Source organism: Phyllosticta citriasiana (assembly GCF_038021145.1).
Source record: "Phyllosticta citriasiana strain CBS 120426 chromosome Unknown IWZ02scaffold_13, whole genome shotgun sequence".
Classification (NCBI taxonomy): domain Eukaryota; kingdom Fungi; phylum Ascomycota; class Dothideomycetes; order Botryosphaeriales; family Phyllostictaceae; genus Phyllosticta; species Phyllosticta citriasiana.
The window spans coordinates 491,091-504,438 of record NW_027117290.1 but is presented as its reverse complement, the minus strand read 5'-3'; the positions used below and the strand labels follow the sequence as shown (position 1 = coordinate 504,438).

Below are 13,348 nucleotides of genomic sequence, written 5' to 3'. Positions count from 1 at the left end.
GGCACAGAGAAGCCGCGTTGCGTACGCCAAGAGCCTCTAGGAATACTAGTCCAGTCCGAAAGCTCTAGTCCCTCCTATCAGCGCCGTGCTTACTTCACTTGCCTCAGTACTCAACACCACCAGAACTTCTATCTTCTCCCACGCTGCCTTCGCCATGCGCACTTCTCGCGTGTCGCGTGACGCCGCCCTGGCGATGCGCGCATTGTCGTCCTCGCCACGGAAACCCCCGATTTTGTCTAATTCGGCTCGCGCTTCTGCTAATCAAACGCGACGGGTTTCGCAAGCGCCGATCAAACACCACGAAGAACGCGACGACGCCCACTCCCACGCCGCCCCCTCGACAAGCTCTTTGTACGCTCCGCTTCATCCTCCGTCCGCTGCCGGTGATCCGTCCTCAGATCTCTCGTCCGTGCCGTCCGACATGGACGGAGAGACTGTCGCATTCGAAAAGAGCTCGCCGGAGCCTGCCACTGTCCCAGCCTCTACCACGGCGGCGCCACGCAAGCGCAAGCGCGGCGCTGTGTCGCCCGGCCCATCTGCGTCTGTGACTTCAAGCTCTGCTTCCACTGCAGCTATGTCTGTGACGACGCGCCGATCGTCGAGAACCAAAGCAGCCTCCAGCGCCGCCAAATCATTGCAAAAATTCGTCGCCGAAGAGTCTGGGCAGTTCGAAAAAGCGTCAAGCGCACAACCAAAGAAACCTAGGCGTGAACCCGCAAAAGCAATCGACTCTGCCAATGGCACTACCAACGTTGAACCTCCTCCCAATTGGGAGCAGGTCTACAGCACGACGATGGCCATGCGGCGGCGCATTCCCGCTCCTGTGGACACCATGGGCTGCGAAACACTGGCAGACGAGGCGTCATCGCCGCGGGACCAACGGCTCCAAACGCTCATCGCGCTGATGCTGTCCTCGCAAACCAAAGACACAGTGACTGCCGCCGCCATGGCGAATCTGCGCAACAATCTCCCCGGCGGCTTCACGCTTTCATCGCTGCTCGCCGTGTCGCCTCCGGATCTAAACCGGCTGATCGAAAAAGTCGGCTTCCACAACAACAAGACCAAGTACATCAAAGCGACAGCCGAAGTGCTGCGCGACCGGCACGCGGGCGACATTCCCGACACGATCGAGGGCCTGACGGCGCTGCCGGGCGTGGGGCCCAAGATGGCGTACCTGTGCATGTCGGCGGCGTGGGGACGCGACGAGGGCATCGGCGTCGACGTGCACGTCCACCGCATCACCAACCTGTGGGGCTGGCACCGCACGCGCACGCCCGAGGAGACGCGCGCGCGGCTCGAGAGCTGGCTGCCCCGCGACAAGTGGCACGAGATTAACTGGCTGCTGGTCGGCTTGGGGCAGACGGTTTGCACGCCGGTTGGCCGCAGGTGCGGCGAGTGCGATTTGGCGGCTGCCGCGCTGTGTCCGAGTGCGGTGGCGGAGCGCAAGAGGAAGAAGACGACGACGACGGCTGCTGTCAAGAGGGAGAAGGTGGTCAAGGAAGAGGCTGCTGGCGACGAGGGAGTGGTGGATGCTGAGGTAAGTGTCGCCGTTAAGGACGAGATGGTCGAGAATCATCTCAAGCCCGAATCGGTCCCGGATATTGAGGACTTGGGGGCTGCCGAGAAGACGATGGCGACGACGACGACGACGCGGACCACGAGGAGACGAGCTGTCAAGGTAGGTCAGTAAGACGATGGTGGTTGGTGAGCTTGCACAAGCAGTAAAGCGTTCTTGGTCGTATCTCATGTATCAGATATCCCCCGGCACCCAATTTGCGAACGAAAGGAAGAAAAAAGTCTTGACAAACGGCTAGCAATTACAACAAGTAAGCAAGAATCTATCTTCCTTCCTCCATCCTCCTTGATAAACCATCTTTTCAAGCAGAAGCAGCATTCGTTATCAATCCCACTCATCCTCTAACCGTCTTCTTCCCCGTTGCCTGTCCCCTCCCTTTGCCACCTGCAGTAATCACATCCCAAAGCTCAACCTCCCACCAAACCACCAGTCTGCCTACTGCATTCTTGTTGACAACTCCTCATCCCCCTTCTCCTCGTCTTTCTTTTTCTTTTTCTTTCATTTCTTCACCATGCCCGCGCGACCTCGAACTAGCCAGCCTCCTTGTCCAGGATTTGACGCTTAGCTCATGCTACGGTGCGTCTAAAGAGGCTGGCTATTCGAAAAGTGAGGTAGGTAGGTGCTTTGATGGCTGTGGGGTAGTTGTAAAGGGGACGGATGCAGTAGAAATTTGTCAGTCGTGTTTTCTTCGGAGGCGAGGTGAAGTGAGGTCGTTTGATGGGTAGTCGGCATAGTCACGATTTAGAGGAAAGCAGTGAGTGAGCGGGTGAGTGAGTGGGAGAGGGGTAAAGATGGGTAGCTAGACAAGGAGCACGCAGGCTTCAGTGCGCGGTGGTGAGCAAAGCGAGAAGCTCGTTTCACTTGCAGCAAAGGAAATGCAGGAAACGAGAGTCTCCATCGACGTACTTCTATCACTGTTTCTTCTTTCTTTCTGTATTCATGGCTCATGTCTCCACCGATATACATAGCAGCTGCCTACCTACGTAGCCCGACCAAACGACCGACCGACCGACTGACTCCTCGCCACCAACTCCGAACGATTGCTGGCTGCACGGGATGGGTGTGATGGGATCCAACGAATGGATAGCGTGGCTCATGATGTGACAGAATAAGGTGGGGAGGAAGAGGGGGGGTGAGATTCAGAAGAAGAGGAGACAATTTGACAAGAACTGCATGCTCACCATAGGTAGCATAGGTGGCATGCGTGTATGGTACGACATCCACTGCTGTGGTGGGTACTTGACAATCTCTTGCCCACGGACGCAAGCGTCTAGTCCTCCCTCCTCGGCGCCGGTCTCTGGCGGCCCCACACCTCATCAGCATTGCGCTTCCCCTTAGTCTCGGGGACGAAAAACGCAATGAAAGCGCCAAAGACGATCGCCAGAGCGGCAAAGATGAAAAACACATACCCACCCAGACGAGCATTGAGCATGGGGAAGAACTGCGCCACCACAAACGTAGCGACCCAGTTGGCGGCGAGGGCCCAGCTCTGCACAGCGCCGACGGCCTCGGGCCCGACCAGCTCGCTGGCCAGGATGAAGGGGACGGGGCCAAGCCCGAGGCCAAAGCTCGCCACGAAGCCGACGACGGCGACGGCCGACAGGATGGGGATGTGCCGCAGGATCGAGATGCCCAGCAGCAGCGACGTGACGCCCATGCTCGAGATGGAACCTAGGATGCACGTCTTGCGGCCCAGCCGCTCGATGAGCGGGGCGCTGCTCGTCGTGGCGATGATGTTGACGACTGAGACGAGCAGGTTGAGGAGAGCGGAGTTGGCGGCGAGGAGCGTCGCGAGCAGTGAAACGCCGTACATGATGATGCTGTTGATGCCGGTAAATTGCTGCGCTAGCATCACCATCATGACGGAAAAGGTGGCGCGTGCCGTTTCCGGGTGCGTGAGGACGGCCAGGGTGCCCAGCGGCGCCTTGTTGGCCTTGTCTGGGGGCGGCGAGATGGTGCTGTCCTCTGGGTTGTTGAGGAGTGTCTCTTCTTCATCTAAAAGGGGTGTGTTAGCTGTGTTGGTGACTTCGAGGAGGGTGAACACACCGCTCATTTGGTCAACGTCTCCACCGCCCCATTCCTGAATCTCTTCGCTGATGTTGGCATCTTGGCCCCTGATTTTGCGAAGATTCTTCTTTGCCTTTGAGGGCCGTCCCTGATCTGCAAGCCACTTGGGGCTCTCGACTCCAGCAATGAGTCCAACTGCTTGGATGAGACCGATTACACCGGCGGCCGCCAGAATCAACCTCCACATGCGGCCATGGCTAAGGAAGTAGCCCAGCAACTGCGTGATCAAGATGCCTACATTGCACATAATTTGGGTAAATGATCCAAAGAAACCGCGCTCAGCCGGAGGCGCAACCTCTGAAATGTAAATGGGGACAACGACAACGGCAGCGCCGGCACCCAAACCAGAAACGAAACGGCCGACGACGAGCACGGCAATAGAGGGTGACAAGGCCTCAAGCACAGGACCAAGGACAAAAAAGACGGTGGTGAATTGCATGCACTTGAGACGACCGTAGCGGCCTGCCACGGGGCCGGCAGACAGGGCGCCGAGCAGACCGCCCAAGGTGAAGATGGAGCCCACGAGACCCCACTGGGCCGGGTCCATGGACATGCATTGCGGGAGCTTGGCGGCCGAATTGGCAAATAGCGATTTCTTCTTGCACCTGATGACATCTTCGGGCGTGTTTAGCTCGGCAAGGTGGAAGCCAAACAGCAGCGGGCCCAGCGTGGCCGTGAAGAGCAGGAAGATGAAGTAGGCAGTGAGGTTCTTGGCCCAGCCCCGGAAGTCCATGGCGAGCGAGCTAAGGAGAAGGAGGAGCGCTCCGGACGGCGGCGGATGTCAACTGGTTGTGATGGTGATTGCGACGGGCTGAGAAAGCATACCTGCTAGTATGCCTGAGGCACGGGGCCAGCTTCTCCTGGATTGGGGAGTCCAAGCGAGCGGTTGGAAAGCCGCGAGTGGGCGCTGGTTAGACGAGCCCGAGGAGATGAGCTTTCGGTCATCCAAAAGCGGCGACGCAGGTGTTGTTGAGGGCAGCTTTGCGATGGCCAGAAACAAGGTGTAGGAGAAGCCCGACAGCACGACGTCGCGCCAACTGAGTGTTGGGGTGAGGACCAGGGTACGTGTAAGTGGTTGCCGACAGCTTGGTGCACGGGTTTGCGAGAGCAGGCCATGACTTGAGGGCACTAGCTTCCCGCGGCGGCTGGCAGCTGATAGTCGCAACATCGGATGCTGGACGCGTTCGTCCTCCAGACAAACTGGAATGCCTTCTCCCACTCCCAGAACCCCCGATGTCTGCTCGGCGCCCGCATCCGCTGTTGGCAGTGGCAGTGGCAGCGGCAGCAGCAGCAGCAGCAGCGGCCAATTGCTGGCCGGTGCAATGATGCACCCCAACGGCAGCTTACCTCATGCCACGTTCGGTATCGATAAACCCCAGCCCAGCCCAGCCCAGCCCAGCCTAGCCCAGCCCAATCCAGCCCAGCCTTGACCTTGACCTTGACCTTGACCCTTCTCTCCGTCCTTTTCTAGTCTTCGCTCGTTCCTTTTTGTCCTCTGAAACGGACGGCATTTTAGTGCCGCCCTTGCCGCCTTGCTTGCTTCTTGCTCTTGTCGTGCGCTGGCGCCTTTCCCATCCGCGATCCTAACCACGACCCCGACACAGCTCCATCCTCTGATCCCGCCGTCATGCTGGCCGGCGGCTACTCGATCAAGAAGCGCGTCCAGGAACGCTACAAGATCCTGGGCTTCATCAGCAGTGGCACCTACGGACGAGTCTTCAAGGCTCAGAGCAGGACCGGCCAGGTTGGCCTGTTTGCCATCAAAAAGTTTGCCCATCCCTGTCCCATTTCCCCATCAGGCAACCCGTCGTCTAACCTCTCTTCTTGCAGGTTCAAGCCGGACAAGGAGGGCGAGATTCAGTACACGGGCATCTCCCAATCTGCCATTCGCGAGATGGCCCTGTGCACAGAGCTCGAGCACCCAAACGTGGTCCACACGGTCGAAATCATTCTCGAGGACAAGTGCATCTTCATCGTCTTTGAGTATGCCGAACACGACTTGCTCCAGATTGTCCATCACCACACCCAGACGCCCCGCCAGCCAATTCCAGCTCGGACCATCCAATCCATTTTGTATCAGTTGCTCCAAGGTCTCCACTATCTGCATAGAAATTGGGTCATGCACCGTGACCTTAAACCGGCTAACATCATGGTCACGGGCGCCGGCGCCGTCAAGATTGGTGACCTCGGATTGGCAAGATTATTTTACAAGCCCCTAGGCTCCCTCTACAGCGGTGATAAAGTTGTTGTCACCATCTGGTACCGTGCTCCGGAACTCTTGCTTGGCGCCAGGCACTACACCCCTGCCGTCGACCTCTGGGCGGTTGGATGCATTTTTGCCGAGCTGCTAGCTTTGCGGCCCATCTTCAAGGGCGAAGAGGCCAAGTTGGACAACAAGAAACAGCCACCATTTCAACGGAACCAGATGCAGAGGATAGTCGAGATCATGGGCATGCCTCGCTTCGAAGAGTGGCCACTCCTCCGTGCGATGCCCGAGCATGGGCAGCTTCCCTCGCTCTCTGCCGGCAATCCACGCATCAACAGGCCCATGGGACTCCGCGCCTGGTACGACTCTTGCATGAGAACCAATGGATATCCCGATAGACCTGGCGAAACTCCTGGTCCAGAGGGCTACGCTCTCCTACATGGCTTGCTTGAATACGACCCCAAGAAACGTCTCACCGCTGAGCAGGCCTTGCACCATCCATATTTCAAGGTCGGACTGGCTGATGGCCAGAAGCCCAGTGACAATTGCTTCGAAGGATCCAAGATTGAATACCCGCGCCGCGCCGTCAAGGCCGACGACAACGACATTAGGACGTCGAGTCTACCAGGCTCCAAGCGCAGTGGGCTTCCGGATAATACCCTACTAGGCAGACCGTCTAAGAGGCTCAAGGAGGTCTGATTGTCAAAATCAGAGCCCCCGTCCTCTTTTGCTCGTGCTTGCCTTTTGCTGATGGCATTTTGAGCAGGATGAGTCGCCTGAGATCAACGAGGACTGGTCGAGTCAGGCTGTCCTGGAGGTTTTCAGCCGCGTTATGCAGGTTCGCACCCAATGGCGCTCTACTCGCCTTGTTCGTGCTGCTTCACGACTAAGCCCATGGGCTCTGAATGGAGAGGCAGAACACTCCCCCATCCCCGAAGAGGGTACATCAACTGTGGAGGACAAAGCTATCTACCAGGAGCATCCGAACTCTTGTCTCGAGGATTTACTAGCCGAAGCCTATCCCGAATATGTTTATCAGCCCCTCGAAGAAGTCTTGCCGACAGACACGGTGGAGGATGGCCCTAGTCTGCAAGAAATGGAGGAGTTGCATTTTGGCGTACAGCCGTCACCACTAGCCAGCCCAGAAACGACGCCATTCGAAGCATTACCCGATGACTTTTCCCGGCCCCTCGAAGGAATCCTGCCGAAAGACACGGGGAGAGATGGTCCCAGTCTGCAGGAAATGGAGGAGCTGTACTTCGGCGTACAGCCATCACCATTAGCCAGCCCGGAAACATCATTCAAGTACACAACTTCCGTCTTTGGTCCGTCGCCAGGAAAATTGACGGACGCTCCCGAGGAAGCCGAATGCGTTGGCGACAAACCTTCGTCGCCAGTTCTCAGCCCAAGCTCTTCAGTGGCTAGCGAAGCGTCATCCGTCGATCTTATTCCTTGCGGCGACTAGATTGGCTGCTTGTCTGGATCATCGACGCGTGAGCTCGGGTTGACAGAGCGCATCTCGGACTCGTATGGACTCGTTCCCACTTGAATGTTCCACAGCTCCCCAAAGACGAGTGCATTTTCATCGCAGCAAGTATTGCCAGGAATGGTCTGGCCGCCAACTCCTGTTTACTTCAATCAGTACCGTAGGATCTTGGAAGTCGTGGCGACCTCTCTGTCAGAAAGACAGCCAGAAAGAATTGGCTACTCATTGCAAGGCTTGGGCCTTTGCATTTTCGGCATTGCATTGCATCCGGGTTGCTTAGCGTTGTGCATTAGACTCTAGAATAGATTCTTTCCTTTATTCTCCGTTTTTACTTGCGTCCTTCACTCATGGTGTTCTGATTTTCTAGGCAAGAATGCAGGCTTTGGAGAAGGAAGTTTCTTGGGCATGAGGTAAATCTCCCCACTCCATTCATAGAGCAGACATCGGCTGATGCCTCCACCGACGCAGTGAATCGAGGCCCATGATGTAGAAATCGACCAATCAACCGAGTTTGGAAGCGGTTGCGAGTACGCAATTACGAGCGGGCAACATCCAAGCTGCCGACAGGGTCCATTGATCCCCCGGGAGGGACCCCACTTTTAACGAGTTCCCAGAACCCGGCTGCGTCATGAGTCGGATGAGCCCCCCGCCTAAATCCGACGAGCATCGGTTTGACGACATATCTTCCACGCAGCGTTCAAGTTGTGCATCCGCCAGTGTTGACGGACGAATTGGCACCACGCTTTCGCTGATAGCTTGCACAGGCAGTGATTTGATCAAATGACCATTTCAAAAGCACAATCGCCGTATTTTTGAACAAAAGTAGCCACGGAAGCATACAAAGCCGGTGAACGCCGCCAATCCCTGGAACAACACTCCAGCTTCTTCCTCACTTCCAAGGACCGGTCCAGTTTTTCAGCGAGCATACGACAGCGGAGCGTCTCCACCCTCTCCACGGACATTTTTACCCACTAAACTTTTTGAACGGGCCAATCATGGAAGTCGAGTATTCCGCCTTCGTCGGCTTGTTTGGATCTTACCCCACAGAGGGGTCTTCCGGAGCTTAGCAGCTGAAATCCAATTCTTCAGCCCTCCTCTCCTCATACTCTTTCCCCTCTCCCTATCGCTGCGGTTGTCCCGTCCACACGTTCAAACAACCAGCGATACACTCTGATTTACTACATTTTCAACTCGGCCCAACATGTCTGCGACCAAGGAGCATCACAACCCTCCATTCCGCGCTGAACACCTTGGCTCGTTGCTCCGTCCCAAAGAGCTCCTGGAGAAGCGCCAGGCTGTCCACGAGGGCAAGCTCAAGCCTGAAGCTCTGAAGTCAGTCGAGGATGCTTCCATCAAGCAAGCCGTCGAGAAGCAGATTGAACTCGGATTCCGCGCCTTGACCGATGGCGAGTACACGTACGTAGTAGTTGCCGATTTAATCGCAACGCAGCCGCCCTGACTTTAGACGCAGGCGTCACATGTTCTGGGGCTCCTTTTGGCCCACGCTCGAAGGCATGAAGGAGGTCCAGCAGCCTTCGCTCGACATGTTCCGCACCTACGTGCCCGACATGGCCGCCTTCCTCGAGACGAACCACGTGCCGGGCGAGACGGTCATTTGCGTCGGCAAGATCAGACATAAGGGCAAGTCGAGCTATATCAGCCAGGTCGAACACCTCAAGACGCTCGTGCCCAAGGAGCGCTGGGACGAGATCAAGCTCACGCTCGCGGCGCCCAACTGGTACCACTTGCGCTACAGGGAGGGACAGGCGTACCCCACCGACGTTTACAGCAGCGACGAAGAGTACTTTGCCGACATTGCCAAAGCGTACCAGACGGAACTCGACATTCTATACAAGGCCGGCGTGCGCAACGTCCAATACGACGACCCCAACCTGGCGTGTAAGTCATTGATCGAGCGTGCCTTCCGAAAGGCGCCATGCGTAATACGGTACGTAAGGCTCACAACGCGGCAGACTTTTGCTCCGAAAGCATGCTCGACGGTTGGAAGAACGACGACCGCAACAAGCGTTCGTCCGACGAGACGCTCGACGCGTACATCAAGCTGTACAACGACTGCATCGCCAAGGTCCCTGCCGACATGCACATCGGCATCCACCTGTGCAGAGGTGCGTAAATCTGCGGGACGATGCGTCTGCAGGCGATCCAACTCTCTCCGCATCCCCTCCCCTCTGCCCCACTCCTACGCCCCGCCTTAACCCACCCTCTCTCTCCCTATAGAGAACTAACCTCACCTTCCCAACCAGGCAACTTCGTCGGCTCGCGCCACTTCGCCGAAGGCGCCTACGACCGCATCGCGACGAAACTGTTCCAAACGCTCAACGCATCAACCTACTACCTCGAATACGACACGCCGCGGGCGGGCGGCTTCGCGCCACTCGCCGCGCTACCGGCGCACAAGAACGCTGTTCTGGGGGTCGTCACGTCCAAGTTCCCGAAGCTCGAGGACAAAGAGGAGATGAAGCGGCGCGTCTACGAGGCAGCGGATGTGGTGGCGGCGGGCCGCGGGCAGACGCGCGAGCAGGCGCTTAACAGTTTGGGCGTTAGTCCGCAGTGCGGTTTTGCGAGTCATGAGGAGGGGAATCTTATTGATTGGGATGGTATGTGGAGGAAGTTGCAGTTGGTGCGCCAGATTGCGGATGAGATTTGGCCCGGGCAGGCGTAAGGGGCGCGCGATTGGTAGTGCGGTGATGAAGTCATGAGGTGGTGCAGCGTGGCGTGGCGTGGCGTATGCTTTCCTGGGAGGGGTCTGTGGTGCTTTTGGAGTGGAGTCGTGAAAGTAGATGAAGACAAAATGGGAGGGGTGAGAGGCGCGTGGACGGTGTGTGGTGTGGTGTTTGAATCGAGTGTTGATGGAGCATTTCCTTGGCGTACGGGAAATGGGCGGACGTTCCTGTCTTCGACTGCGTTGTACTGGGTTGGATTCAACACGGCTGAATGGCTGGCTGGCTGGCTGGCTCAGTGGTAGTAGGTACATGTACCTAGGTGGTAGCACCCATGTTTGAGACGAACAGGCGGCAGCAGCAGCGGCGACTGGTGGTGTAGCGGCTAAGTTGCTTGGAAAGAAAAGGAAAGGAAAGAAAAGAAAGCCAGGGCGCCCTTTGGCTTCAACACTAAAGGGACAGACAGACAGGCAGGCAGGCAGGCAGGCAGGCAGGCAGGCAGGCAGGCAAGGCAGACAGGGCGGCGATAGGAGGCTGCCTCCCACGACATCTCCTTTTGCTCGAGGCGGCAGCGCGGGTGGGCAGTAATGGACGAACGCATTGTTTGTTATACAAGGACGGGACCGTGCATCAGACCTCCTACTTACTATCTTACCTAGTCGTTTGAGGGGCCCCGGCTACATTAGGCCGGTACAGGTAGTTAGTTACCGGCAGTATTGGGCCAACAAAAGGTAAAGCAAGTACTGGAGAATCGAAGTGCGCCACGAACACAAATCTAGACTTGCTGCTCCTTGTGCCGAGGTCGTCGTCATCGGGGGGTTTTTTTTTTTTTTTTTTTTTCTTTCTTTGCCCTGCTTTTGCGGTGCTCGGCGCCTTCGTTCTTCGCCTCTCCTCGCTGGACATCGGAGCCCATTGGTATGCTTGGCCTGCATAACTTGACGATAGATGATGCGCGTTATGACCGAAGAATGAATCGGAACTCCGTTTGAAAACCCACCCCCAGGAAGCCGCAGTTTGTTCAACAAGAAGGTATATATCAAATTACCACGACCCATCCACCGACCCGCCCACCCACAAGCCCTCGTTTACATACGCCTCCGCATCTGCCAACCCCATTCCAACCCCCTTGTCCCGCCAAATACGAAAAAAAAAAAAAAAAAAAAAAAGAAGCACTCTACGACGCATCGAAGCCCCGACTCCGGAGCCGCCGCCGCCGACTGCGAGGGTTTTCGCGGCCGCCACCCGGATTCGTCTTGGTCCCGGCGAAGCCCAGCGCCGTGTTCCACGCGTCCGCCGTGCCCTTGTCGTTGTCTTTCTGCGCCGCGACTTGCGCCCTTGCTGACTCGCATGCGCCCTTTGCCGCGTCATTGGCGCCGCATGCGGCGCTGCTGACTTGGGAGCATATGCGCGATGTGATGTCTTTGGGGTCGCCGGAAGACTGAGAGAGAAGAGCGTCAGTTTGGTTATGGTGCTTGGTGAATGGGAGAATTCGATGAGGGTGGGGGACGGGAGATGGTACGCACCTGCTGGCCGGCGGCAATTTGTGGGTCGATGGCTTGGAATGCGCCCTCGTTGGCGGACCTGCCGTCGAGTTCGCCTTCGAATTTCATGGTTGGGACGCATTTACCAAAGTCGACTCCGCTGATGCTTGACGCTTGGAGATTGACTTCGTTGCTCGCGGCTTGCGCCGTTTGCCCCTGTCCCGAAAATTGAGGGCTGATGACGAGAGGGTCGCTGACTGTAAGACATGTGAGAGTGAGGATGCGGGTGATATTGAGAAGGTCGACTTACTGCTTCCACTTCCACTCGCACCACCGATGCCTGTGCTTCCGCCCCCTGAGGCTGTGACACCTGTGTTCCCATTGCTTGAGCCGCCAGCTCCCGCTCCAGCAACGCCGGCACCGCCAGCGTTGGGATTGTTCGTGCCAACTCCAGCACCATTTCCGCCTTCGCCTGAATTTGCGGAATTTGGGTTCACATTGGGATTGTTTGAGGGGGGAGCTGGATTTTGGTTTTGGCTGTTGGTGGTAGATCCGTCCAGTGACTCTCTGATAAACTGGGTAAACCCATTCGCTACCATGAGGTCGGCAATACTCAAGCCTGAAAAATGGTTAGACTCATGAATCTCGTCGTCGATCGGCTCACGGGACATACCTCTTGCGTCGATGGGAGCGGCCTCCGTCTTTGCCGACAACTGGTTTGCCACCTGGGCGTTGAGCACCTCTGGGTCGATGAGAGGGGTGATGCCTCTCAGCTGTGGGGTTTGAGGTAGAGCGGGTTCGCCGCAGACGGCCGGCAAGCCTGAGCCCCTGTCGTTGTTGAAGTTCTTCTCGGCTGCCACCATCCCGATGGCGGCTTTGAGGGAATCCGCGCCATTTCCTAGTTGAGCGATGATTTGGTCTGCGCGGCGGAGCTAGTTTGGCATTGGTCAGTCCAATAATGTTCGACTGAGGATGTCGTGTTGATATACCTTATCACATGAGTTGGCTGTGGTCAATAGGTCGGTGACGGCCCGGTCAGCTATTGCATCGGCCTGCCCTCGTCTGTCGCCGTTAATGGCCCTGATTGCGGCGATTGGTATCTGCTCCTGACCAGTGCTGGCTTGGGTGAGTAGATGATTCGAAGAGACGACCCAAAGGCATACCGAGCATCCGCCAGTGCCAGTAGGCACGCTACGAGAGCGAGCCTTAAAAACATTACGAAAATGGTAGTCGAAATCCAATGCTTAGAATATTCGCAACAAACCGTTTCTGAGAAAAAAGGAAAGTGTGTCCAACTTTGGCAAAAACAAAGAGAAAGACTGGCTGAAAGAGCTAAGTGTTGCGGAACAAATCAGTTTATATGAATATGCGTTGCGAGGCAAGCTCTCTGGGCGAACCGCATCTAAACCGAATTGGCAAGGCGCGGGACCACGCATTGAAGACGAAAACATGGCTCGTCCTTGAGGGCCAGATTCTGCACCTAGAGTTCAGGCTTCGACATGGCTGAGGCGCCTCACGGTATGAAGCCGGAGGTCCGAATGTGGCTGGTTTCGAATGTCGTCGGATGAAGGTTTCAGCAAAGGTTCGTGACGACGGGAGCGAAGTTTTGGAATGCTTCAACAAGCGCGTGACAATTTTTCATTGCTGTATGCACAAAATCAAGGTGGGCGAAGATGGATTAGCCCGGAAGTTGGTTGGTGGGAGTGAGGCAGCCGCAACAGCATCGGACGTCTGAGTGGGCCAAGACTGGGCTGTTGACTCAAATATCGCTGTCCGTGCTGGTCAAAAATATGTCGAGGAGCGCTTGTCTTTGCGAGGAAGGCAGTTTCGAGGATTGGAGCACATTTCAAA

The 13,348-nt window shown here is 56.6% G+C and overlaps 6 protein-coding genes across 6 annotated transcripts; 4 read left to right on the top strand and 2 right to left on the bottom strand.

The window, feature by feature from the left end:
* On the top strand, positions 1–2,033 carry IWZ02DRAFT_68658 (DNA repair protein-like protein Ntg1). The gene is made up of 2 exons (XM_066771073.1): positions 1–1,826; positions 1,886–2,033. Exon 1 carries the CDS (start codon positions 155–157, stop codon positions 1,688–1,690), a length of 1,536 nt encoding a protein of 511 aa, XP_066619650.1. The 5' UTR covers positions 1–154; the 3' UTR covers positions 1,691–1,826; positions 1,886–2,033.
* A 661-nt stretch (positions 2,034–2,694) lies between these two features.
* IWZ02DRAFT_68545 (vacuolar protein sorting-associated protein 73) lies at positions 2,695–4,622 on the bottom strand. Its single transcript, XM_066771071.1, has 3 exons — positions 4,469–4,622; positions 3,623–4,413; positions 2,695–3,571 (listed from the first exon to the last, which is right to left on the bottom strand). The coding sequence occupies exons 2-3, from the start codon at positions 4,374–4,376 to the stop codon at positions 2,847–2,849; spliced, it is 1,479 nt and encodes a 492-aa protein (XP_066619649.1). The 5' UTR covers positions 4,377–4,413; positions 4,469–4,622; the 3' UTR covers positions 2,695–2,846.
* A 648-nt stretch (positions 4,623–5,270) lies between these two features.
* IWZ02DRAFT_383821 (cyclin-dependent protein kinase-like protein Ssn3) lies at positions 5,271–6,548 on the top strand (the record flags this gene model as incomplete). Its single annotated transcript, XM_066765296.1, has 2 exons — positions 5,271–5,410; positions 5,474–6,548. The coding sequence occupies 2 exons, from the start codon at positions 5,271–5,273 to the stop codon at positions 6,546–6,548; spliced, it is 1,215 nt and encodes a 404-aa protein (XP_066619648.1).
* A 51-nt stretch (positions 6,549–6,599) lies between these two features.
* On the top strand, positions 6,600–7,713 carry IWZ02DRAFT_68618 (uncharacterized protein). Its single transcript, XM_066771072.1, has one exon. The coding sequence runs from the start codon at positions 6,682–6,684 to the stop codon at positions 7,312–7,314; it is 633 nt and encodes a 210-aa protein (XP_066619647.1). The 5' UTR covers positions 6,600–6,681; the 3' UTR covers positions 7,315–7,713.
* An 823-nt stretch (positions 7,714–8,536) lies between these two features.
* Positions 8,537–10,018, top strand: IWZ02DRAFT_383559 (methionine synthase-like protein; the record flags this gene model as incomplete). The annotated part of the gene is given in 4 exon segments (XM_066765281.1): positions 8,537–8,751; positions 8,807–9,252; positions 9,267–9,461; positions 9,600–10,018. 4 exon segments carry the CDS (start codon positions 8,537–8,539, stop codon positions 10,016–10,018), a joined length of 1,275 nt encoding a protein of 424 aa, XP_066619646.1.
* Positions 10,019–11,080: 1,062 nt separating this feature from the next.
* On the bottom strand, positions 11,081–12,887 carry IWZ02DRAFT_68501 (uncharacterized protein). Its single transcript, XM_066771069.1, has 6 exons — positions 12,661–12,887; positions 12,487–12,613; positions 12,171–12,429; positions 11,808–12,116; positions 11,540–11,754; positions 11,081–11,454 (listed from the first exon to the last, which is right to left on the bottom strand). The coding sequence occupies exons 1-6, from the start codon at positions 12,711–12,713 to the stop codon at positions 11,191–11,193; spliced, it is 1,227 nt and encodes a 408-aa protein (XP_066619645.1). The 5' UTR covers positions 12,714–12,887; the 3' UTR covers positions 11,081–11,190.
* Positions 12,888–13,348: the final 461 nt, after the last annotated feature.